This window comes from Onychomys torridus, chromosome 10 (genome assembly GCF_903995425.1).
Source record: "Onychomys torridus chromosome 10, mOncTor1.1, whole genome shotgun sequence".
NCBI lineage: Eukaryota > Metazoa > Chordata > Mammalia > Rodentia > Cricetidae > Onychomys > Onychomys torridus.
In genome coordinates this window covers 9,554,701-9,581,704 of record NC_050452.1, presented here as the reverse complement: position 1 = coordinate 9,581,704, position 27,004 = coordinate 9,554,701, and the positions used below count along the sequence as shown (strand labels likewise).

The following is a 27,004-nucleotide window of genomic DNA, read 5'->3' as shown; positions in this document are numbered from 1 at the left end:
CTGTTCTTCCTGCACAGGCACTTTTTAAGCATTTAGAAGACTATGTGTCTGATAAACACACACCACATTAAATTTCTGCAGGCAGCTTTCATCAGTGCACTTAATGTGTTACAGCATTGAGCTTCCTGTCTCACACTCAGAATGCTGGTGACTGTTTTTCAGAGAAGAAAATCTGAGATTTCATGGTTTGAATGCATGTAAAAATATCTATGTGAGTTGTATGATTAGAAAGAGATTTTTAAAAGACTCTAATTTTCAGCATATCTTCTTCTTTCTCCTTTACCTGGTTTTAGCTCCTCTTTGGTTCAGGTGTGTTGGTGTCCCTAAGCCTTTCTGGGCCTCAGCTGGAGAAAGTGGTGATTGACAGAAGCCTGGTGGGGAAGCTCATCTCAGACACCATCAGTGATGGTAATTACACCCATGTGCAAATCAATTGTCTACATTAACAGTGGGGCAGGAGAAATACTTTGTCAACAGGTAGACTAATTATTACCACTGGGGACTTGCAAACACAACAAGTAATTGCTTGTAATAGCATGCTTACAACCCCTGGGACCAATAACCGTTTTAACTAATATTTAATGTCTGTGCACTTTTCTTCTTGATAAGTGTTAGGCTCAGAGTCTAAGTACTTTCCAATCTTTCCTTTACATTTTTGAATATAATTTTAAAGTATGCTTTTCTCATTCATTGAAAATAATTTCTCTGTTTTTGACAATTCAAATTTTTCCAAATGAATTATGCATAAATAACCCAAATATGCCAAGGCAGGCACTGGTGAAGTACCTGAGTGTTTTGCTTCCTGCGTGTTTACTCATTCATGAATACTAGCTTCTGAGTAATGTGGGGTTATACTTTCTAAGTAGCAAAAGTCAATGCCAGATACACAGGGAAGCAGATCTATTAGGTTACAACACCGTGCATGGTTGGGATAAAGCATATTCAAAAGATTTTAAGCCATTTATTGAGTAGGAAGGTTACTGTTATTTATTGAGCTATAAAGGTTCCATGCTGGGTGCCATTGTATTTGATTCGAGAAAATGGCTATATAAGATATGGTTATTTTCATTCTAGTAGATAAGGAAGGTGAAGATGAGCTTTTCAGGGTGATGGTCAGGCTTATGTAGTTGGGAAGGGGTTGAGTTGAGATCTGAACACAAGTTCTGACCTACCTTCTACTCTACTATGCTGACTCTGGATTTTAAGTTTCTGTTCCTTTATTTGGAGGAAAACATCTAAAGACAAGCCAAATTATCATGAAGGATTAAACCAGTGTCTTAAATTGAGTAAGAAAGGAAGATGTGGTCTAGCAGAGAGGACAGAGGTGAGTGGGAAGCCCGCCTCTGCTATAGGCACCACTCAGCGCTTCTGAGGACAGCCTGGCATAACTGTAGACTTTAAAGAAAGTGCTGTGCAGGATGATGGCTGCAATTAGCAACACCGCCGATAACAACAGGTGCAAGCAGGATTGTGGGCATGCTACTTCCTCCACCACGTAGGGTGTGATGCCAGGGGACTTTCTCTGTGGAGGTGCTCTGTTTTCATGTTCTCATGAAACCCTTCATGGACTTTGCAAATAACACTGACTATGTTGGTTTCTCATATTCATCTTCTTCTGTTAGACTGAATAGGGAGCTTCCAACACTCTGTCTGAGTTGCCCTTTTTCGGGTGTTTCTTTGATTGGTTCCCAAATAATACACTCTCAAGGGACATGATAGCAATGTGGTTTCTTGGCCGCTCTCCAGAGACTCCAGTGATTGTGCATGCAGAAGTGGAATGGAGAAAAGTATAGACACTGTTGAGTAATTTCTTTTTTCGCCTATGAGCAGTTCACATAGTAATGACTCTTTATATAAATAACCTGTGATACTATCTACCTACTTATATTCTTTAGAAATAAAGCTGTACAAGTATTTTTGCTAATCTTCATTATTAAATATTAATTAATATAATATATACATTTGGGTATAGCATACTTTATTTCACCCAGTTTGTAAATCCTCAAAAGAGGGATTACAGATAATTTTTTGTGTGTGATTTTTTTTTCAAGACAGGGCTTCACTGTGTATCCCTGGCTGTCCTGGAACTCACTCTGTAGATCAGGCTGGCCTTGAACTCAGATTTCTGCCTGCCTCTGCCCCCTAGTGCTGGGATTAAGGGCATGTGCCACCACTGCCTAGCTATAGATTAAAAATTTTAAACAACAACAAAAAAATAAGGTTGGTAGAGAACACTGATCAGTATCAATCCACTTATTCTCAAATGGCTTATATGAATATTTGAATGTAGAAATAGTACATAAACACAAAAAAAAGTCTCTTTAATCTTTTTTATGCTTTTTTTTTTTTTTTGAGACATGCTCTTACTGCATATCCATGGCTGGCCTCAAACTTTGCCTGTCTCTGCCTTCCAAGTGATGGGATTAAAGATATGTGCCACCATGCCCAGCCTCTTTTATGTGTTTTGTGCTCTGATTTCCAAATACTTTCTTTGGTGGTGATCTTCAAACATTAGTTTATATGGAAATAGTCATGGAAAAAGAGAGGAAAATACCAAATGCTTATGATTGTATTGATGGTTATTGTTTATTTCTCCTATCTTTAACATTATCCAGGATATATTTGGGAGATGTTAGTAACTTCAATTAATATTTATTTTTTGACAGTATCTTTTAATAATATTTCAGTGGAAATGTATCTCCTTGTTCTAACTTGGGATCATTAAATCCCTGTTTTAGCTCTTCTTACAGACAGTTTCATCATCTTATCATTTTTGGCACAAAACAAACTATGTTTTATTCAGTTTACAAAGAAGATGGATTCTCTTGATGTAAACAAGAGATTGGAAAAACTCTCAGCGTTGGATTATAAGGTAGAAATTTCAATGTATATAGTCATATTACTACTCATTAAGGCACACTAGAGCATTGCATGAGTTAATGTTATGGTTTTCACTCTTGAATGTTTGTGAGTTTGGGGAAACCTGAATCTACCTTTGTACCTTTCCTGTGGTGGAGGCCTAATGATGACGTATTAGAGCTTACAGAGGGCAAAGTTGGCTTTCATGCTAATGTTAGTAGATACTTCATTTTCACGTTCCACTAAGTATCCATAGAGCTACTCTGGTTTTCACTCAAAGAAAGGAAAGAAGGAAGAAGGGTCTTTCAAAGATTAATAGAAAATGCAGTAAGTAATGGGAAGATGCTCACATCCCATCCCAACTGTACAGGGGGAAATACAAAAGGACATTTCTTTCATGTGCTAGTCCTTCTCCCTCTGCTAACTCCAGGGAATTTGTTTCCCTGTATCATGGACATTACATCTGTTAAGGCAGGATTTTTAGTTTAAATGATGTGCTTAAATTTTCCACATTACATTTTAACCGCTGGAAAGGCATACTCTCTGCAAGGGTGAGCATCTAATACATTTTCCAGGCTGTTTCAGTTCAAGGCATCTTTTCAGCAATGACTTGTGTTTGCAAGATTGATCCAGCCTCTGTGACGTGGATTTGAGACAGTTCACTGTTCAGTGGGAACAGAGCTGATATACAGCTTTCTTAAAAATGATGCACATGTATGCCAGAGGCAAAGCCAGTCCTGTAGCTGGTAACTGGTATGTGTGCTTAGAAGCTGGTTTTTTTTTTGTATCTAACTTTCTGCACTTTGGAATTGTTATTTATGATGTTTGGGGTAATAGTGGCATAGGAAATATATAATTTGTTTAATAGAAATATCTATTCTTATAAGAAAGAGTTTAGCATGGAAAAAGTTACCTAAAATAAGTTTTTCATTATGGTAATAAAATACGAAATGGCTAGTATGCCAGATTTATGGAGCTTCTATAAAATTTACATGATAATGATTTTTTTCTAATTGGCAATTTATGATATTCATGTATTATATTTAGTTAGTCAAAAATCAAAGATTCCCTTTAATATTTAATATTACAGCATTGCTTTTTTCCCAAATGGTTAACCTATATTGATTTTAAAATGTTTTTTCCTAATGTTGATTTTTTAAAAAAGGTATCATTCTTCACTAGCTAAAGCCATTTAAAGTGTTATTAACCTTATTATGTAGAGTCCTGTGTGACTAGTTCCTTTGTTTCAGATATGATAGGTAACTGAGTGATGTCTTCTTGACTGGAAGAGAGTAGCTAATGAGAGCTGAAACTGGGAGGGGTGTCGGGTGTTTTTCAAAGAAAAAATATAAAAATAGGCCTAATCTTTGGGTCGATCTTGCTTAAATAGGGGATTTAACACATTACTTCTGCCTTTGGACTTTGGACATTATTGGCACTTCACATCATTGCTACACAATAGAGGAATATGTTTCCTTCTAGAAAGACCATGAATTTCATTTCTTACTGCAATGTTTGCAACATATAATTAGTGAATGCCATCATTTACCACCTGGAAGGCTAGTGTAAGAAACTTACCCATTTTCCCTGCTCTCTTGAGTATCATGACAGAACACCAATGCCTTTCAAATTCACAGGAAACATAAAATCTCAAACAACAACTGATCTGTATTGTACAAAACATGAATGTGCCAATCACTCATTTTTTAACTTGATTTTATTATCTAGAAATTTGTAACATGCCTACATGGCAGGCTGGATACCAAAATATAATGTGCATGTGTCTTTAAATATTTAGCAATTATAGTATTTCTCTCAAATAAGAAGGAAGTTATAATTACATCAAAAACTTAACTATGTAAGTATTTATACTTAAAAACATAAAGTGTATCTGTGTTTTATCAATGTCCATTTGGATTTTAAAACAAGGACTTTTATTGAGTATTTATAATTCTGATTTTCTTTCCAGTTATACCATAATTTAATTATTTCACACTGAAATAATTTTGACAAGAAGAATTTCAGGGTGAATATCCTGGTAGTACTGACCTTTAACAAGCTTTCCTGACCACATTTAAAATTCAGTTCAGTTTACCAGTTGAGGGACAGTGCAAGGAGTTAAATGTTTGCTCTGAGAGAACAACACTGGTAATTACTTTGATTTGGTTCCTTTTGATGTGTATTCAGAGGATGAAGAGGTCAATAATATTATGGCCATGCAAATAGAAAAGAGTTCCTTTTGACCATGTTGGAAAAAAAAATAGCAGAGGATTATTAAAGCATTAACCTTGATTTTAATGGCCTTGGTTGAGTGGTGAGATCACAATTTGGATGAGCCTGATTATTTACTAAATACAATACATAAATGCAGCGGGTTCTTAACACCCATTGCACTCTGGCATTATCGCATTACTGCCATCCTTTGTTGCCTTGCAGACAGGAATATGAAAGCAATCTGTCATGTAGTGAGACTGGCTCCAGAAGCATTTCTCTGATAAGAAGACCCCCTGCCCTTTGCTAGTGTCTGGTCCAGTAGGCTTAGCCATGCGCTTAATCCCCAGAAAGTGGTTCGATTATTGCTGACCAGCAATGGCAAGATAGTTTTTTTTTTCCTTCCAAGCTATCAACCTTCCATTAATTCCTTAAGCAGAAATACGGTGCAATCTATATTTCCTTGGCATGTGTCACCCAGATGGTGCCGTGCTTATGTTTTCAAATAACCATGTTCCAAAATAACATAGTTTGAATAATAAATTCGACAAATCCTTCCTAAGAAAGAGAAGTGTAATTCTCAGAAGCTGCATAAACTTTCACGTACGATGCCATGGCTTATCCCTCTTATGCAGAATATGTGTGTATACGTCTCATATATTCTTTTAAGAGCCATTTGCCTCAGGTTGTTTTTCCTTTTATTGTTGTCAGTCATTGTTACTGGGTTATGTCTTAAATAGTAGTCAGACACTCTCGGTCAGCAGCACTGAACTTGTCATTTAATATAGCTGATCCTAAACCCTATGTGTAGGTCGATGCTGTCAAGCAACCATGACTGTACATTTTAGTATTGATTGGAATTGCTACATCTAGTTCCTCCCTAACTCACATTTCTTTTTTTCTTTTCCTCTGCTAAAAATTGGGAGAATTTTGAACATATGTCTTTTTTATGTATGTGTCAAAAGAATTTGGTAAATTCTGACACCCTCTTAAACACGTGTTGAAGATGTATATTTACTTGTGTGTATTACATTTATGGATGCTTCGATTTTTTTTGGAACTACTCAGATGATTTTGCACCCTTTGAAAGAAACATTTTTATGTTTCTTTTTGTTTGTTTGTTAACCCATTAGATTTCCTATTATGACATACCTGGCCCAGCAAACAGGACACTAGAGCGTCGTTTAGCTATCAATTCCATTCAGGATGTAGTTGTTTGCTGGTGGCCGCTGGTCAGTGATGGCGCTTGGCCTTGGACTCCAATCTCTTCTGAGAAGGACAGAGCCAATCTCCTGCTCCTGGGTTTTATTCAAGGAGGACTGCAGGTAAATCTAAAACAAATGCATACATTTTAATGAAGTGTATATAAAATAGTATTACTGGTTTTCCTATTCTGAAATATGTGTGAATACATTTTAAACCTATAATTTATATTTTTCAAATATTCAAAAGGAAATGGAATATAAAATGAGACCCTAAAATGTAACGTAGCTAGAGCATAAGTAGACAATGTCAGGCTGGCTGAACTGTGCAGTGATTGAAAACACTGGCTTCTGGGTTCATATACTGATTCTGTTCTACCTTGCCCTCTGTGTGAGTGAGTTACTAACTTCTAGGTGTTGTCGTTTCAGTATTTGAAAAGTAGAGTTTAACTGGTAAGGATAGTGTATACGCATAACACAGCAACACTTATACACAACAAACTTGTAATCACTGTTCACTGTGGTCATTAGCACCGTTACTGTTTGTTGAGGAAAAGCCATGCTACCAGTCACCCTTAACAACTACCCGTCAAATGCCCATTCTGTGCAAGCTCTGTGCTGGCATCCTGTCACTGGGGCAAGAAGCTGCAAGGAGGCTTCAGCACAGCAGTCGCCCTCAGGACCCGAGTGCTGCTGGGAGCCTGGGAACACAGCCTGTGCTCATGTTGACCTCTCAGGCTGTCTCTCCCACAGCCTGTGCTCATTTACTCAGCCACATGGGTGGACTGTCACATGGGAGGACTGTGTGTGCTTTCACTTTGTACCTGTGTAAACACAAACTTTTGGTGGTCTTTTTTTTTTTTATAATTGAAAAGGGCTCTCTCCTTTTTAAAGTTTTGACCGGGTGAAGAAAATCTATTCCACTGTTTTCCTCTAAACCTTCAGACTTTAAGAAGTATTTCTCAAATTAGTGTTCTGGGATGAAATGAGTAGGTCTATCCATTCCCTTTTCCCACCTACATAAACTTTCAGTCTTTTGAGTTTTGTTTACTTTTGAGACTGGGTTTTGTTATGTAGCCTAAAACTCCTGATCCTCCAACCTCAGCCTCTTGAGTGTTGTGTTTGAAGGCATGTGCTACCATGCCCAGCCGTTTAATATTGAAGCGTCCTAGTACTTTATATTTGATATGTATGCATGTCTTCCTTAAGAACTGGACTTTTCCCAATCTTTCTGCCATGAGCTTACCCAGTTTTGTGTCTGGTTTGGGTAGATTATCCAGTCTAACTGGCTTTAGTTTTCTTGTTTTTAAGATAGTAAACTTAAACCAGCTGAGTTCTCCCCAGATCCTTGGTGGCTCTAAAGTATGCAGGTATGGGGACTAAAGCACAGATCTGTTTTGGTCATTTCCACTTAAGTCTTTATTTGAACCCAAACTGATCTTGACCTAGCTTCCCAGTGTTGTTTTCTTACCTAAAATCTATTCACCGGCCACGTGACTTGACTCACCCACTCACTGTTTCCCATTTCCTGTAGTAATGGTGTTCCCGCCCAAAGTAGCCAGCAGCTCCAAGCGTGACCTTGCATAACCTCTGTATTTCATCCCCGATGGCAGGGATAGGAAACGATCTTGCCTTCAAGACCTTAGTTGTTTTTTTCTTTTTACCAGTGAGAGACAAATAGGAAAACATTTAGGTTCATGAGAGTGTTGGTTTGCTGTAGGTAGAGTAGGTATTAGCTGTAGTGGGAGCCGACAGGGAGTGGCTGATTCTACTCAGACAGTGAGAAGATTAAAAGGCTTTACAATGTACTCAAAGACGAGATGGGTACCCAATTCTGCTTGCTTTTATTATCTATTCTAGATTGAATTTCAAGCCTTTATTAACACTGTGGAATGATTTTGCTAGCCTTTTCTCCCCTCTGAAACAGTGTCAAAGGGGATTGTATGAGCTAGATTTTTATGAAGTTATTGATTCCGTTTTTAAAGAATTGTGTAAGTCTTTTTGTGGGAGGCAATTCTGTTTTGTCAAGTTGTTTCCCATAGTTTTCATGAAAGTATCCACTTTATGCAAGCATCTGAATCCGTTTTTATAAATTTGTATATGATATATGAGTATCATTTTTTTGTGCTACCAGAGTTCTAACCCAGAGCCTCTGTCATGCCAGGTAAGCAAGCACTCTACCCCTGAGCCACACCCCAAGCACACACATGATTTTGAACCTCTTTCTACTTAGTATACTCCCTTTCACTTCTGGTAGTTGATGAGGTGCAGTTCATTTTCTCGGCAAGGGCTTGGTCTTAGCGCTCAGCCCTTTTAGCTGCTCTATCAAAATTCAGCTCTTCAAAAAATTTGTCAAGTTTTTTTTCCAGAAACTTTTGTGAATTTCACTATTTAAAAGGTAAATAAATGTTGAGGGGGGATACTTGTTTTACTTTTTCGTGTGAAGAATTAATCTTTAAGTGGAACGTTTTTTAGCATGTCATGAACTAAAGCCACCGTGGGTGAAGGTCGTGGTCAGGACGATTCCTTTAGTTTCTTTTTCCCTGGCAGCTGCAGACTTTTAAACAAACCATCAGAATAATAGACAATATGCTTTTAAGCACTGAAATTATGACCAAAAGAGGAAAGAATCTTCATAGAGAAGAAATTGAATAATCTTTGAATCTGTTAAACTATAGAATTTTAAAAAAGCATTTCCTGTCTAGGCCTTACCAGAAAAGATAATAAGCTTTATTTCAACAGTGGCCGAATCCTAGAACAATGTTCCTACCCAGTAATAATATCACAGTCGCCTGCAGAGCTTCTGAGCCTGGGCCGCCACACTTCTTCCATCAGAATCTCCGGTCAGGAGGGGGCATCGGTAATCTGTTTCAGGTTCCCTAGGTGATCTCATGTGCATCCAAGTTGAGAACCACTGCTTTACAGAAAACTTAAAAAAATGAAAGCTGAAGCCATCTTTTTTTGCATAGCAGACCGTGGAAAGGATAAAGCCCACATAGTGAAGCAAATGAGAGTTTTAACAGTAGACTCTAAGTAGAAAATTGGCTTACCAAGCTGCTAAAAAAAAATAAGAAAAGAAAACAAAGGAAACAGAAATCAACTCTCTGTGACCAAATTATCTGTCTTTCTGAGGGAAAACATTTTTAAATTTATTTTATGGATATTAGAAAATGCCTGGCCCAATTTCACACCACGGAGTTCTAAACAAATAGTGTGTATCTTAATTAGAAGCGTGGAGCAAAGGAGTTATGTAGCCTAAGAAGAATGGGTGATAAATAGTGTAGAAGAGGGAATTTTATCAGTAAATTCATGAAGCCCCTATTTTAGGGGCTTGGGAGTTGGTTCAGTTGTTGTTCAGCCTACAGACTTGAGTTTGCTCTGCAGGGCCATAAAAAGCCAGGCGTGATCCTGGCAGTAGGGAGTTGGAGACAACAGGATCCCCGGGCTCTGACCTGGCAGCCCAGCCTTTGTCAAGCACCATGTCCTAGTTAGAGACCCCATCTCACAAGAGCAAGGTTGATGCCTGCTGAGGAACAACACACAGCACAGACCTCCCACCTCCCAGACACACCCATACATACACACCTGCACACATACATGAGCCTGTATATATGTATATGAACACATTTTAGCAGTTTATGTGTGAGTTATCATGTATTATATGGTAATGTCTCCATTTAAATTTTTTACTTTTTATACTTTATTTTGAAAAAATTTTTTACCATTTTCTTCTTTTGTATACATTTACTCTGACAAGAATCTCATGACAACTTATTCTTCTCTTTTATATTGGCACTGTCATTTTAGCTTTTTAGATATGTGAATCTGATACTTCTTTCTGCCTGTGGTGCTAACATCACAGGATCTCAAGAGACCAACTGAACTTGCTAACCAAGGTAGTCATGACACAGTTGCAGAACGTTTCAGACCTAGGTAGATAAACCTCACAGAAAGATGAAAGATTTTGTTGTTTGTGTTTGATTATTGCTGTTTGTGTTGAAACAAGGACTCATGTAGCCCAGGCTATCCTTGAGCTCTCGATTGTCTTGCCTCTGCCTTCGATGCTGGGCACCACCCCAAATGAAGCATTATTTTTGTGGCAATTTTTTAAGAGTAGTAACTGATGGGAAAGTGTTTGTGTCTATTAATATATAGTACAATTTGGCAAAGGAATCCAGAAAATTTACAGGTGTTTTCAACTGAAAAGCCAAAATATTTATGAACACAATTGACAATTAAGTACATCTGTGTTAGCTTTTAGCTAAATGGTTCAAATATTCCATTTTAGGGAATTCAAGGTTTGCATTTTTTTATTTTATTTTATTTTTTTAGTGCTGGCTTAATAGATATTTATTACAAAATACAATGCATATAAAACAAACCACACAAAGTAAAGGCATGGCTTAATGTGCTATTTTAAGCAAACCCCCTTGGACTCAGTGGCCGGGTGGAGAACTAGATCTTTGCAGCCTCGTGAAGCACCTCTCTGTACTGTCTCAACCTTAACTGCTACTCCATTCCCCAAGGTGACTATCGCCATTGACTTCAACCACTTCCTCGCTTGCGTTTACAGTTTCTACCACCTGTGTGTGCATCCCCAGAAACAGAGCATACTATCTATTTAAAGCATTTCAGTGTGTATCTTATCTACAAGTTCCCATCAGCCCCAATCTTTCCTTAAAAATGTATCTATTGCCACAGCAGTGGTGTGAACTGGACCTAGTTTGTATTGCATGGCAGCTGTTGCCACGTTTCTCTGTCCTCTGACCGTTCGTTCTACAGGGCAGTAGTTTTGGAGTCTCTCAGGAGCAGTGGTCCTTTATCAGCAGGCATGTCATCTCAAGTTCATTTGCCTTCTTAGTTATTTCTGGTTTTTGATGATAGCAACTATTGATGTTCAGTTCCAAGGTGCATTGATTCATTCATTAATGTTACAAAATAGTAACTTTCTAATTAGGTTATTTCATTTTCATTTATTATTTGGACTCTTTTATAAAATACTTCTATCAGCCTTATATAATAAGCTGATTAAAAATGCTGTATTTTTCCTTACCATTTGTCAAGCTGATAAACTGATCTATATCAAAGGTGGTTGATTTTAATTTTTAAAATATTATTAATTTATAGATTCAAACATTCTATTTGATATATTCATAAATTGTATCTTTTAAAAGCTTAGATTACCCCATTTGTGGCCAATAAAAGCTTCTTTGAATTGCTCTCTCTTGTTATAATCTCAGCAACTTTGGTAGATTACCAGCTGTCTGGTGTGTCAGTAGTTCATGTCTTGCTTGTACATTGCCAGGCCTCGGCTGGAATTAGGCATTTCTCCAAGACACTGTTTTGTTGTTATTTTTGGTTGGTTGGTTGGTTCATTTTGTTTTATTTCAATACAGAGTTTCTCTGTGTATACGCGGCTGTCCTGGAACTCACGTTGTAGACTAGGCTGGCCTTGAACTCAGAGATTCACCTGCCTCTGCCTCCTAAGTGCTGAGATCAAAGGTGTGCACTGCCAACTCCTGGTGACACTGGTGTTTTGTTTTTGTTTTTAATGGAAAATAATAATTTTGAGTCTAAGTCAAGGTATTAGGGATATTGGCCTGTTGTTTTGGGATTGGTCATTGTTTTTAGATTTCTTCAGTAGCAATATTTGTATTTGTGTACATATTCATAGTATGTCCGTATTGGTACTTCTACCTCAATGCTACAGAATTCCTAATTTTAATTTTTCTGTATGACTGCTATATTTCCTATTTTCTGTACCCAAACTCTTAGTTTACAGGCATTCAAGGAATGCATTAGCTCACATAATTTCTTACTTACTACGTCCCATATCACACACATGCCTCCCTTGTCAAGGTGATCTTCCGAGCATTACCACTGGTATTTTATTACTGAAGGCATTCAGGTTTTCCTCTTTTGCTCATGTCTCCCCTCTCATTTTAAAATAGTCTAAATTATTATATGACATATTTTTGCATATAATTCTCTCTTTAAAATCCTCATCTAGTTGTTCATGGGTATTTGGCATTGTTATCTAAAAGAATTTTCTGGTGTATGTGCAGATTTAAAGAGACTAAGAAATTAAGGTACCACTGCTGCTACTCTGAGTATTATGGCTAGTAGTTTTATGGTCATAATAAAACTTCTAATTAGAACCTGAATTTTGTGCTAAGTGTCTGTGTTTAGACTCATGTTTTTTTCATTTGTATGTGTAGCTATTAGGAACTGTTTGCTGAAAAGACTGCTTTCTTCATTGGCTTGCTTTGCTCTTTGTCAAAAATCGTTGGTTCTCTATTCTGTCCCATTAACGATTTGCCTGTTCTTTCTTAAAACCTTACTTGTTTGGATTAATATAGTTTTCTAGTCTAAAGAACTACTTTTTATAATAGTCAATACAACATTTCAAAGACTTACTTCAATGAAAAGTAGTTCTTTAGACTAGAAAACTATATTAATCCAAACAAGTAAGTTTTTAACTTACAAATGCTGAAAGGTATGGGTACAACAATGTTTGTGCTTCCTAGTAGACATGTTTATCTTTCTAAACATTTTTTACTGATTGTATGCTATTTATATATTTATCCTCTATACAAATGTCAGAATTAATTGGAAATGTTAAAAATAGGGAAAACATCTATTTAAAACCAAATGCTACTATTTATTTGAAAAGTTCTTTTTTGCTTTATTTATTGATGTGTATATATTTGTGTGTATGTGTGTGTGCGCGCACTCACACGCACTCGCTTGTTTATGTGTGTGCCACAGTATGTGTGTGGAGTTCAGAGGAAAAATTGAGGTCAATTCTCCCTTTCACCATGTGGCTTCAAGGGATCCAACCCAGGTCATCAGGCTGGTTAGCAGGTGCCTTAACCCACTGAGCTGTCTTACTGGCCCAAATGTTACTTTTCTTTTTTTTCAGTTGATATATTGGATTGACTGTGTGGAACAATAGGGAACTCTTGCTCACTACTTGTTGAGGAGAAAGTTAGTAGACTGTGATAGGGAACAACACAGTAATAACTAAAACAATTAAAGGTGAGTCTCTGACACTAAGGAAAATGGTCTATATATACAAGGTGCCACATACAGACAACATTCATAGCATTGGGGCTTTCAATAGTGACAATGAACTAGAAACAACTTATGTATCTGTTGATTTTTCACGCTTCTCAATAAGGAAGCACAGAAAAAATTTTAATAGATTTCAACATGCACTAAACGTGTTATGTGAAAGCAAATGCTAGAAATTTTGTTTAAATATATAATAGATGAATTAAATATTAAAACTAGTTGATGTTTTTCATAATGTCTGAGGTATTTTTCAATGAAAAATGTCAATTGTTTGCCTCAGTATTATAGCCAATAGCCAATATAAGCAGGGAACATATTTGTCCCTAAGTCTGTATGCTGGCTGGTTTTTGTCAACTTGACACAAACCTAGACATATCTTGGAAGAGAGACTCTTAATTGAGAAAAAGCTTTCATAAGATTAGCTTGCAAGTCTGTAGGGCATTTTCTTAGTGACTGATATGGGAGGGCCCAGCCTATTGTAGGCATGTGGCCCTAGGGTGTATGAGAAAGCAGGCTGAGCGAGCCAGTAAGCAGCACTCCTCCATGGCTTCTGCATCAGTAACTGCCTCCAGGTATCTGCCCTGATTTTCCTGGATAATAATCACAAGCTTTAAGATGAGATAAACCTTTTCTTCCCTAAGCTGTTTTTGGTTATGGTGTTTAATCACAGCAATAGAAACTCTCACTAATAAACAGTCTGTATTATATTTTGTTATATAGTAAGATGGTGTAAGTATGCTTGCTTTCTGTGAGAATAATTTTTCTGTGTTTTCCCTCCTGGAGAGAAAAAGAGAAGGGGTCAAGGGGACCCAGGCCTGGTAGTGCTATCTGTAAGTATAACTACTCTGAGGCAGAAGGACCATAAGTCCAAGGCATGCTGAATAACTGAATGAGACCCTGTCTAAAAATTTAAATAATGAGTTGTAAATATAACTCACTGGTAGACTGCTTGCTAAGCAAATGGGATATCCCATGTTCCCTCCCTGATAAAACACACACACACACACACACACACACACACACACACACACACACACCAGCTTAAATGTCTACCAACAGGCAAATAAAAACATATTTTGTGGTACATTCGGAGGGTGGAATGCTATATAGAAGACTAAACTATATCTGTGTGACTTTCTTAAATTGCAGAAGAATAAATTGAGCAAAAATGAAATTATAGTATGAGACAGTTTAATAACATTTATGCAAACTTATAAAACAGAATAATTCTACATGTTCTATAGGGCTGTTCTAGATTGATTATAATAATATACATAAGGATAAATACCAAATCATAATAATGTTGCCTCTGGGGTGGGATAGAAGGAAATGGGGCCTGGCAGGCTTCAACTTTTATGTGATATTTTATTTTTAAAATTGAGGCAAAAAGATAGTATTTCCTAAAGCTGTTTTTCACATATTTTTCTCTCCACTTTTATGTGTGTGTTGAATGTTTCATAAAAAGAAGTAAAAATAAAATGTACTTTTTATCTCCTGTTCCTAAAAATTCTGCAAAGTGATATAGAGAATGTAGATTTCAGAATAAATCCTAGTGATAAGCTAAGAGCTCTGGCTGCTGCATAATCTTTTAAGTAACCTGTTTACCTACTGGTGAAGGTTTCAGTGCCAGAAAAGGCCTCTCTTTAAATAATTTCCTGATTTGCATATTGGGTGACTTTTAAAAGATTCATGAGAGATACCCTCTCTAGCTGAAACATGAAACTTGAAGATTTGGGCCAGTCTCTAACTCACTATGGTTCCTTTTCTGCTTTTGTTCTTTCTGAATTTGAAATATCTTTCAGGAATGGCCATCAGTAGTACTGACCGACAGGGCCTTTCTTGTGCCGTTCCTGGAGGGAGTCTATGTAGTTTTATAGTCAAGTAGCTTCAGAACCTTAGGAACTTGCCATGTAGCTGAGGAGTGACCTTCAACTGACCTTCTTTCCTTTACTGACAATATCCAGGATTATAGATGTGATAGGTGTGTGCCACCATTCCCTGAAAAATTTAGATTTTTTTTTTTTTTTTAAAGAATGAAAATGAAAGTTCACCATAGTGTAACTTTTGTCTGGTTCAACCTGAAAGCTGATTTAAACCTGGCTAAATTGATTCTCTTTAGGAAGTTTTAGAACCTCATCTGATTGTTTGTTCTGCTGTTTCTTAGCCAAAATTTTACATTTTTAACATTTACTTATTTTAACCCATGCATGCATGTGTTATATGTGTACATGCATGCTCACAAATATTGAACCATGATCACCAATCTTTTGGAATGAAAATCCCCCCTTCCTGGCTGCCTCTGACATCAGATAGCCCTGGGTGTGCTGACACTTTGCTCATAGTTTCTTCCTGTTCCTTCCTTGTTGATCTCCTCTTGGTGACACTCTGCTCAGGTTTCTTCCTGTTCCTTCCTTGTTGAGCTCCTCTTGGTGACACTCTGCTCAGGTTTTTTCCTTTCCTTCCTTGTTAAGCTCCTCTTGGTGACACTCTGCTCAGGTTTTTCCCTTTCCTTCCTTATTGAGCTCCTCTTGGTGACACTCTGCTCAGGTTTTTCCCTTTCCTTCCTTGTTGAGCTCCTCTTGGTGACACTCTGCTCAGGTTTTTCCCTTTCCTTCCTTGTTGAGCTCCTATTGGTGACACTGTGCTCAGGTTATTTCCTGTCCTTCCTTTTTGAATTCCTCTTTGTCTTCATGTTAAAGCAGAGACTGCTTTGCCTTGACTGACTTACTGAATTTTTAATCTTTTCTTTTTCATCCCTCAATAATTTTGTCTCATTTTAAATTGATGGAGTCATGATATTTATTGACCATTTCATATACCAAGTACAGTGATAAGTCTAATACAAAGATAAAATCCATTTGATATTACCTTCCAGACTACATCTTCTCTGTATTTAAACTTTTCCTCCGTGTGTTACACTCAGCACTTGGCTAAGTATCAACTGTAAATCTTAAGTAAGAAATAGGAATTTTATTTAGTGATCTGTGCCTTTTATTCATTGTGTTATCTATAGACCTTGCCCAAGGATTGGGGGATTTCTTTTCAGAACCAGCAATAAAAGAGTCTATTTATTGAGGGTGCTTCTGTTCCTCGCACATTAGTTGTTATTTTTAATTCTTACAGCAATTCTACCTTTTCAGAAGAGAAAACTGGAGTTCTAAGTGGTGAGCTTGTCTCATGACTCCATTGGCAAAAATGAGCTGGTGCCCAACTGCTGCATCTCCTCCTCAGTGTTGACCATGATGGCTAGACAGAATCAGGTTCAGTTAGGATTAAATTCTAAAGCCAAGTGTATAAATATTTTAAAATGCAGGTGTTTGGGCTGTTCATATTAACTGATCATTCTGAGAGTTATAAACACAGCTCTATCTGTTCTTTACATAGTTCTGTCAAAAGACTCCAGAATACCATAGAAGAAACTAATGGTGAATGGACAGTATTAGCTTATATTTGTTTAATTTTTGTTTTGAGGAAACAGTATTATTTGGTTCATTTTAAAGTTAATTAACCATTTACATTTCATGAGTACACTCTTTTCAGAACAATTGAATTGATCTAAGAATGAAGCATCTTTAAGGAAAATCATCTAACACTACACGTTTCTGTGGTCATTACTATGCACAATGGCCCTTAGAATGTGGGGTTCTTAGAACAACTTACCACACACATCCTTCTTCACCCTCTTTCTTCTTCCCTTTCTGGGGACTCCTCTCCATATGTAAGGTTATTGATGCCTGTGAGTCTCTCTCCCTCCCTCTGATCATAGGGAAGGAAAACCAATGAACTTGTAAATTACCTGTGTTCTCTAGGCGGGGTGTCTTGAGACCCTAGGTCATGAATAGCCTATCTCTTTGACCATCATTGTTCTTATCTCCAGAGTATAGATTTGTGGCATCTATTTTTGGAGCAGTGAAGTAATTAAGATGTGTATGAAGGGCAGCATACTCCAGGGTTAGAGAGTCAGCTCAGTTGTTAATGGCTGGTACTGCTCTTGCAGAAGACTGGATTTCAATTCCCAGCATCTATGTTGGATGGCTCACAGGTTGGCCTGTGACTTTAGCCCCACACATGTACATAGCCCCCTGCTACCCAACAGATAAAATTGAGAGAGAAAATAAATCTTAAAAGAAAAGCAGCACAATACTATACTCTTAAGCCAAAATGTATCTCCAGTGTTGTTTTTGTTTTATTTTTAAATTTTTGTGTAGCTTTTGTTTCATTTTCTTTTTTTGTTGTATTTTTGGCTTTGTAGTGCTGTGGATCAAGCCCAAGCCCTCATTCATTGCAGGCAAGTGCTTCACTGTCAAGCTATGTTCAAGCCAGTGGCATTTTTAGTTACAGTATGTAAAACATCTTCCCTTAAATGGTCACTAACAGCAGTAGCAGAGCATGGACTGAGACCTATTAAAGAGGGTCTCACAGACCCTTAGAGACAAAAAGCCTGGGACCCCGACCCTGAGCCCTGAGCCCTGAATCCTGAGCCTACCTTGTGACTTGTAGACTGTGCTGCTGTCTGCCTGGGCCCTTCTACTCAGGCTGTTTTAGTGTGAGTTCAGATTTCCCTCAATATCCCATAGCTCTTGGTGTCTCCTGTTTCCTTCAGTTTAAAATATTCAGTATGCCCAAAAGGTTCCCCTGTAAAATTGTAAGTTTTCTGGAGCCATTGCAGAGCTTTGCTTGCTTTAGTCTTTGAAATGTATGGCATGCCTCCAGCTAGCAGTTTTTGCTTGCTGCTTCACAGGTATAGCACAGTGTGAAATACACAAGATAGCTGTGTAAGCTTATAGTAAGACGAGGGTATGTGACTAAATACCTGAAACAGAAGACTGCACATCAGAACAGAAGCACTTCCACAGGTAGGATTAGAATAAAAGAGAGCTGGCCTTCAGGAAACTGGGGCCTTCTGGTCTACCTCTTTGTGCGTCATCTCTCCTGTTGCTGTGATAGACTAGCTGACAAAGGCAACTCCAGGAAGAAGTCTGGCCCACAGTTAAGGCTGCACCCATCATGGAGAAGAGCCAGCAGGTCACATTGCACTCGCACCCAGGCAGCAGAGAGCAGTGGATGCTGAGTCCCATGCTGCTAGTTCAGGACCCCAGCCATAGAATAGCACCATTCCAGTGAAGGCGGGCTTCACAGTTAATCTAATCTAGATAGTTACCCACAGGCAGCTTAGTTCCTTTTCTTCTTGTTGTGATAAAATGCCCTGGCCAAAGCAGCTAAAGGGAGAAGGAGTGGATTTCAGCTCACAGTTCAAGGCACAGGCCGTCATGGTGGGCAATCAAGGCGGTGGGAGCCCAGAGCATCTGCTCACACATTGTGTCCACACTCTGTGAACAGTGAATCTGTGCTATATTTGTGCTCAGCTCACCCTCTCCATTTTATACAGTCCTGGACCCCCTGTCCAGGGAAGGGTGCCACCCACAGTGGGCATGTCCTCCCACACATTCGCAGAGACACTTCTCCCAAGTAATTCCAAGTTCAGTCAAAGTGAAACTTAGCACTGACCTCACACATGCCTAGAGGCTCATCTTGTGTGTACTTGCGGACTGCCTCCACTTAACAGCATTAATCCTCACAATTTATCCAAGGCTAAGCATGATTGGAAAGAAGAACCTAGTCTCTGAAGAAAGACTGATTTCAGACAGGACATGAGTGAGGTGATAGAGCTGGGAAAACGTAGGACAGGTTTCAGTTTGAACTCAGTGGAATGTGTAAGGGAGACTGTAGACAAGTAACGCTGGAACTCACAAGTCACATTATGTCTTTCTTTGCTCAAAAACTTGGCTAATGTTTCTCATTTTATTTCAGCCAAAATGTTAAAGTCTTTATTGTTCAGTTCCATCGTTTAGTCAGCCCTTCCACTGCCAGTTTCTAAAGCTGTCCTCCTTGGCCCTTTTTCTGGAGCCATATTTGCTCTCATCAGGCCATAGCACTTCTGATGCAGGGCCCACTTCCTGAGCGTGTAGCTCTTTTCTCCCAGGCTCCTTCACTGTCTCTGTCAGACAGCCTCCTCTCTGTTTCTCTGCCCTAGTCCTTCCACTTGTGCGGCTTCCCAGCCCTACTCTGCCCTATTACTCCGTGCACTCAGGACATTTAGGGTCTCTATATGTTTACTTGTTGAGTCTCGCCATTTATTTCACCATTGAGTTGAGACTGGATATAGGAAATGCCATCCCAGGTATGACACCCAAGTATACTGAGTATTTTAAGCTCAAGGAGTTGAGAAAATGACCAAAGCAGGTGGACCTCTCTAGCCGCCTTCATCTCTTGTTTATTCTACCTTTCTCCTCTGAGGTCATTAAGAGAACCCCCTGACCTATCTCACCTAAAGGAGGCTACATACCTCCTATGGCAGCTGTCCTGCCTTCTAACCAGAGCAAAGGGATGCAGACACAAGGGCAGAAGAGAATAGGAACCAACAGGCTGGTTATTCTGCAGTGCTATGAATAAGTAACTGACATACACAACTTAAATGAGAAAACATTTATCTTGGTTCACAGTTTCAGGGGAGTTTCCATCTTTTATGGTGATGAAGAGATTGAGGACTTTATGGCAAACGGGTGTGTGGCAGACTCCTCACATGGCAGCAGACAGGAAGTAGAGAGCATGCTGGGAGGTGGGAGGGTACAGACTTTAGATGCCTACCTCTAGTCACCTAATTTCACCCATCAGACCCCACCTCTGAAAAACTTTGCAGCCTTAAAGTAGTGCCAGGTTGGGACATACTAAAACCAGGAGCCTAGGGCTGTGGAGGCAGCTCAGCAGCTAGCTTTTCCGAAAGCCTGAGGAGATGGCTTTGGATCCCATGGAAACAGCTAAGCATGGTGGCATGCACCTGTCTCTGAAAACAGCACCTTGGAGACAGAGACAGAGAACTCCCGGGGTTTCTGGCTTGTCAGTCTAGGACCAGGTTCAGAGAGATTGAAGAGAACACCAACATGAGGCTTCCACATGTGCACATCACATATTCTATTAGTTGCAGTAAACATGATCTTTCTCGTGGACAGAACAGCTTATGAGAGCAAAAGCTTATATTTGAATTCATCCTTTTAGAGAATTTAGCCTGCCCTAAAGGGGTGGCAAAGTAGTGGAGCAGCCGTGTCTGTGGGTCCAGCAGTCAGAGGCAGCTGCCCACATGTGGCAGGCAGGGAGTAGGAAGGGCCAAGCAGAATCTTCAAAGGCCTACTCCCCCTGTGACTTACTGCGGCCAGCCAGGTGCTACCCCAGAAAGTCTCTACTGCCTACAAAATAGCCCCACAAGGTGGAGACTGATTTCTTAAAACATGAGCCCCTGGGAGAGGACTTTTTGGGTTTTTTTTTTTTTTTTTTGGAGAGAGGGGTTTCTCTGTGTATCAGCCCTAGCTGTCCTGGAACTCACTCTGTAGACCTGACTGGCCTTGAACTCACAGAGATCTGCCTGGCTCTGCCTCCTAAGTGCTGGGATTAAAGGTGTGCACCGCCACCGCCTGGCTGGGAGAGGACCATTTTTTACTGCTGTTTCCCCAGGAGCAGTGCCTAGCACACAGTTACACTAAAATGTTTACTAACGAACAAAAACCGGAGCACGAAGGGTACAAGTAAGGGAAGGGATTTGGTGGGACCTACTATAGTATTTTGTGTTCTAGTCAGGGGATAAAATTTAAATCATTAGTCCATTAGTCAGTTTGTTACCACTGAAAGATGAACAGGAAAGTGAGAGAAAGCCATGCAGTTGAAAGATTAAATTGGTCCTTAGGTGTTGAATTAATTCTTAAAATATCATCAAAGAGCTGGAGAAATTGCTCAGTTGGTAGGTAAGTGCCTGGCACACAAGTATAGAGGCCTAAGGTCAGGTCTCTATGCCCACATCAAAAACTGGGTGTGGTGTACACTTGTAATCCCAGTCCTGGGGAAGCAGAGGCAGGAGGATCCCTGGGTTTCTGGCCAACTACTCTAGGTGAATTGGAGAATTCCAGGTTCAGTGAGAGTCCTTATCTCCAAAAACAAAGTAGAGAATGGTTGTGTAGGATACCCATCATCCACCACAGGCTTCAGTGTGTATGCCCACACGTACACAAACTTATGTCAATGCTCACCCTCTTCCCAGCGTAGCATTCCACAGCACCACCAGAGGTGCCTTTTGGAAATAGTTTGACGCACAAGGAACTGTTGAAATAGTTAAATGAGTTGTACTAATAATACACTCCATTACTTCAGTTTTACATTCAAGAAGATTACTTTGGTGTCATACTGCTAACCCAGGGACAGATCGCAGTCAAAAGAAAATTTTTTTTTTTCCATTTGGTGGTGGTCTGTGTAGTCCGGAGAATGATCTATGATAATAATAGGCTCAGTTTTGGAATGAGTGACTTTACTGAGTATATTCTAGAGTAAAGGAATAAATAGCAGGAAAGAGACAAATCTCCACAAACCATCAGAGTGCTTAGATACTCAGCAGAAAGCAGTGAGCTTTGTCTGCATGGCTGGCCTGGCCCTGGTGAGCTTCCAGCTTCCCTCCGCACTGCAGTCCTTATACCTTGGGATGAACAACAGTGGCCTCCCTCGGGGGCAGTCACCTTCTAGCCGTTCTCCAGGGCACTGTGTCTCTTGGACTGTTTGCTGTTCTCTTCCCTCCCTGTCAGAGTTGACTTGGGGAGGGTCACCTCTCCCCAGACAAGGGACCTTGGAGGACACCTTGAGACCAACATTTGTAAATCTATTTTTTTTTTTTTTTGAGCTGAGGATCGAACCCAGGGCCTTGTGCTTGCTAGGCAAGCGCTCTACCACTGAGCTAAATTCCCAACCCAACATTTGTAAATCTAAAAGCAAGTGTGCAACCCTACTTCCTAAGCCTGCTTCTCAGTGAGTTCAAACAGCATGTGATAAGTTACTAAAACAATGTGCATTATAGGCGTACAGTTGAAAATTTTTATCAAAAATGTCATTTAGTAGTTCTCCATCATTTAATGGTTTACTTTTTGGGCAAAGTTTTTAACATCATTCTTTACTGCCTCCATTTACATATGAATAAGTAAGTAGTCTGTTTTCTTTCTTCTGCTTTGGGGTTTCTGTGGACAGCTAAAATAAATGTTTCTTTTCTACTATTCTAAAGATGCTTTTAAATTGTGTTTTCACAAGTTGTAACATGTATCATTTATTAATTTTTAGTTTCTTATCTCATTTAAAGCTAGCATATTACATTATTTCTTTCTATTGAGAACTTGTTTATACAGCAATGTGTCATGTTTTTGTTTTTATTATAACAAAATAATTCTGTAATGCTTGATAGAGCACAAAAGCTTTTCCCTTTGTCTACCCGGGCAATCATCTATTAATAATTTCAAAATTGGTAAGGGTGGTGAGTGGAAAGGTGATTATTACTTAACCCTTTAAAGTCCCCTAAATTTTCTTTAACTTCTAAATATATTCTGCTAGTCTGATAATAAAATTCCACTTTGCTAGTTTTCAAATGTATGTATGTAACTTTAAGTGATTTTCAGACTCATTTACAACTGTGTTAAATGTAATCATATAGTTCAGGTCCTGCTGCTGTGCCAAAATATTTACCTGCTCTGTGTACTACTATTCACTGCTGTTGCTGGTGCCTGAGCTGAAGTTGTGGGTCTTTAGTGGATTCTGAATTAAAAAGCTGTCCTGTGCATGACAGCTGAACCAAAACCAAGGTCTGTCTTAATGGACTTAGCACGTTTCTTACAGGTTCTGAGTTCTGTTCGCACAGAATGGAATCCTCTGGACGTTCACTTTGGCACCAAACAGCCTTATCAGGTGTTCACAGTGGAATGCTCCATTGGTGTAGACAAAGAGCCCATGGCTGACAGCTGTATCTATGAATGTGTCCGGAACAAACTCCATTGCGTGTCAGTTACCAGAATTCCACTAAAATCAAAGGCTATCAGCTGTTGCAAGACTTCTACTGAGGACAAATTGATTGTGGGCTGTGAAGACTCTTCAGTAATTCTCTATGAAGCTCACCGTGGAGTGACTCTCTTGGCCCAGGCTGAACTTTTGCCTTCATTAATAAGCTGCCACCCAAGTGGTGCCATTCTGCTAGTTGGCAGCAACCAAGGGGAACTGCAAATTTTTGACATTGCTCTAGCCCCTATTAACATCCAGCTCTTGGCTGAAGATCGCTTACCCAGGGAGACTCTGCAATTCAATAAATTCTTTGATGTTTCAAGCAGTCTTGTTCAAATGCAGTGGATAGCTCCTCCTGTTGTTTCCCAGAAGTCTGAAAGAGGAGAAATCTGTGATCTCCTCTTCCTCAGGTTCAACAGAGGACCTGTGGGTGTGCTGTTGTTTAAACTTGGTAAGTCAAGTAGACTGGTAAGTACCTTGTTTATGTTGGTTACATAACTAAGGCATCAAACTATTCTTCAAATGGTAGGTTTTTTGTTTGTCATCCCATAAGTATGTTTACCTTCCAGTGATTGCCTATAGATTCCTTGAAAACACTATGGGTAGTTTTCTAATTAGCAAAAGAATATTGAATATTGGAGACTTTGGAAATTGTGCTGATTGTCCATAATGATGGTTTATAGGTATGAATTTTCAGAGCTGGTGGGATAGCTCAAGGGTTAAGAGTATTTACTGTTCTTTCAGAGGACCTGGGTTCAGTTGCCAGCACCTATGTGATGGCTCATAACTACTTGTAACTCCAGTTTCAGGGGAGTTGATGCCATCTTCTGGTACACATGGTACACAGAAACTCATATATAACAAATATTTTTAAAATCTGAACTTTCATTTCTATTTTTCTTGAAATAATTGTCTAAAATATTCCATAAGAAATAGATAGATCATGGGGGCTGGAGAGATGGCTCAGAGGTTAAGAGCACCAACTGCTCTTCCAGAGGTCCTGAGTTCAATTCCCAGCAACCACATGGTGACTCACAACCATCTGTAATGAAATCTGGTGCCCTCTTCTGGCCTGGAGTCAAACATGTTGTATACATAATAAATAAATAAATCTTTTTTTTAAAAAAAGTATTTTTAAAAAAAGAAATAGATCAAAATTAAATTTTTTTAAATTTTTCATCATGAAAACCTGTGTTATAAAATGTGACACTTTTCTATAAAAATTGTTTTAGCTCATCCATGTCTGTTGCTGTCCAGGTTGAAATTGTGTAGAGCAAATGTTTAAAAGGAAATTAATCATATACTTAGTTAGAATTTACTGAAGATCTTTGTGTAACTTTGTGGTTTTTTGTTTTTGTTTTTGTTTTGTTTTTTTCTGTTTGTATAGAAATATCTAAAGGTCTTTCTTTAGTGTCTATGAATTATAAAGTAGCCTTTAAGTTTTTAATATATATAAAGTATATATATTAAAAAATGGTATATCTTTTCAAGGCTCCACTCAGGAACCTTAAAGTGAAATAACATTGATTTTTGTAGCTTTGGATTGCTAGGTCTATATTGAAAGAACAAGGATTGTTTTAGGTGGTTTTGTATAATTTAACATTCTTTGAGGGACTTAGGTTTACAAAAAGCATTTTTTTAAATTAACACACATTATGTGCTTGAAGGAAAAATAGGAAAATGCATTTGAAAACTTTACAGGATTTGCTGTGGATGCAGAGTTAGATTTTAGAGACAGCACGGTGTTTGTCAAGCCCCAGTTGCTTTCTCTGTTTTCACACTGATCTACTTGCCTCCAAATTGAACGTAAGAAGTAAGTCTAGTAAAAATGACTTGATTAACCTGACATATAGAGTGCATATATGATATCTGTGTTCCTTCTAATAGTAGAAATGCCACTGACTGTTCATAATGTTAAAATTGTTGAAAAATGTTTGGAATCTCTGTTATTATAAGATAATCCAGTTAGACTTTGCCCAACTACATTTTAACAATTGTATGTCTCCATATACAGCACTAAAGTGGATGTTTGATGTTTTCTATGTCTGTTAAAACACTCTCTCTCTCTCTCTCTCTCTCTCTCTCTCTCTCTCTCTCTCTCTCACTCTCTTCCCCTCTCTCAACTACCTTTTCCTTCTCTTCTCTCCTCCCCTTAAATTACTCAGCTACCTGTCAAACAGAATGCTGTCTGTCCATGCACACCTAGCATCCCTCCCACTCTTCCTGTGGGTCTCCTCACAACAGCTTTACAAAAAGCACAGTTTTTTCTTCCTGTCTCTAGCGAATTTGCCTTCTTACTAAAGTAAACAGGCTCTCAGTGTAGGGATTTAGAGGGCTTCCTGCTAATTGCCAGCTTGTAAACTGAATTGGACTGTCTCCCTGGGCACTGTTCCTAAATCAATTAGGCAATGAGTTGGCTGTCACCTCTTTCCCAAGAAGGTCTCTTGGAATAGAATTATCCAATAGAAGTCAAGCATTCAGATAGAAAGGTGATGACTTCTGCAACTGACATTTATCTTTTAAATTGTATGTTCATTTAAGTCTACAGGACAGGGAAACTGCAGACTTACAGTTTAGCTCTTTAAAAGAGCTAAATGTGGAATATCTAAGGATTTTTTAAAAGCTTTGTGTCCCATTTTTAATGTATTATGAAATTAATATTTATATCAATTTTTTCCCCTGGGAGGAGTAGATTACTTGAAATAGTAGATTCCAACCAACAATTTTTTTAAAAAAAGAAAACCTAGTTTTAAAGAACAGATTTTTCTTATGATCTGCTACTAAATACATCCAAAAATTAATATACTTCTTGAATTAACACAGAGCTGATTCTGGGCATCCATGTGGCATTTTCATGTATAATTCAAGTTACTGCATATGTAAACAGGTAGTTGCATGTGCAGCTCTCCCGAGAGAGAGCTTTATGAGACACTTTTTCAGATGCTTGTTATGCAAGCCCTTGGAAAATTTGACGTGAAAGGTGTAGCTTACATTTTAAAATTGTAAAGACAAATCATAGATCATAGTTTAAAATAGAATGCTGTCACATGTAAACGTGGCAGTGGCAGATGCCAATATGCTAATATTTTTGGAGTTTCACTGTAGAACAGGTCAGTTAGTATACTGCTGTAGGAAAACCCTTAAGGATAGACGTTTCAGTGGTTACACAAGAATGTTGGGTATGTAAAGCATATCTTCTCTGTTTCAAGAAGACTTCCCGATGAGTGTTTTCCTTGGGAAACGGAAGTGTCGTGCTCCCAGTGTTGCGTTCTAGACGGAGTAAGTGCACTATTCAGAAAGCCTTATGACAGTATGCTCATGCCGTGTCTGCACATGTGTAGACTGGGGTTAGTTTTGATAGGGGCCCTGGTCAATGTACTGAGATGGTAAAGCTAGTCCAGTCTCACCACAACCTGTCTAGCTCTCTCCACTCTTTAAATGCTTTAATGCCATCAGGTTTTATCTTAACCCAGGCTCTGTCCTGGTATTAGCACTCATTGAGTTTACCTGCTCCCCGCCCCCACTCCACTAATGGCGTGTGCCGCGAAGGACCAGGCTGCTAGTCTTTCCACCGCTGTCCCTGTGACACCTGCACTTTGCTGTCCTTCCTACCTACCACGAATCTTAGTACATCGGTGCATAAGCAGGCCCCGACCAGCCACCTCACAAAAAACAAATCTTCCTTGACAGTGTTTCCACTTTCTTCCATCTCCAAAGTCACTGATGTGACAGTGAACACTGCTTTTGCCGACATCTTTGCCTCTCACTGCCTCCTCAGCACCATAACTATGGCTTGTGTC

General features: G+C 38.8%; 1 protein-coding gene across 3 annotated transcripts in view; it reads left to right on the top strand.

Annotated features, from left to right (window-relative positions):
- The window catches only part of LOC118591794 (WD repeat containing planar cell polarity effector), a 296,006-nt gene that overhangs the window by 130,482 nt on the left and 138,520 nt on the right, over nucleotides 1-27,004 (top strand). For all 3 annotated transcript variants that reach the window (XM_036200167.1, XM_036200168.1, XM_036200169.1), the window contains 4 exons: nucleotides 294-408; nucleotides 2,739-2,872; nucleotides 6,204-6,395; nucleotides 23,046-23,655. In XM_036200167.1, coding sequence (XP_036056060.1) covers nucleotides 294-408; nucleotides 2,739-2,872; nucleotides 6,204-6,395; nucleotides 23,046-23,655 — 1,051 coding nt within the window. The remainder of the gene's footprint in view (nucleotides 1-293; nucleotides 409-2,738; nucleotides 2,873-6,203; nucleotides 6,396-23,045; nucleotides 23,656-27,004) is intronic.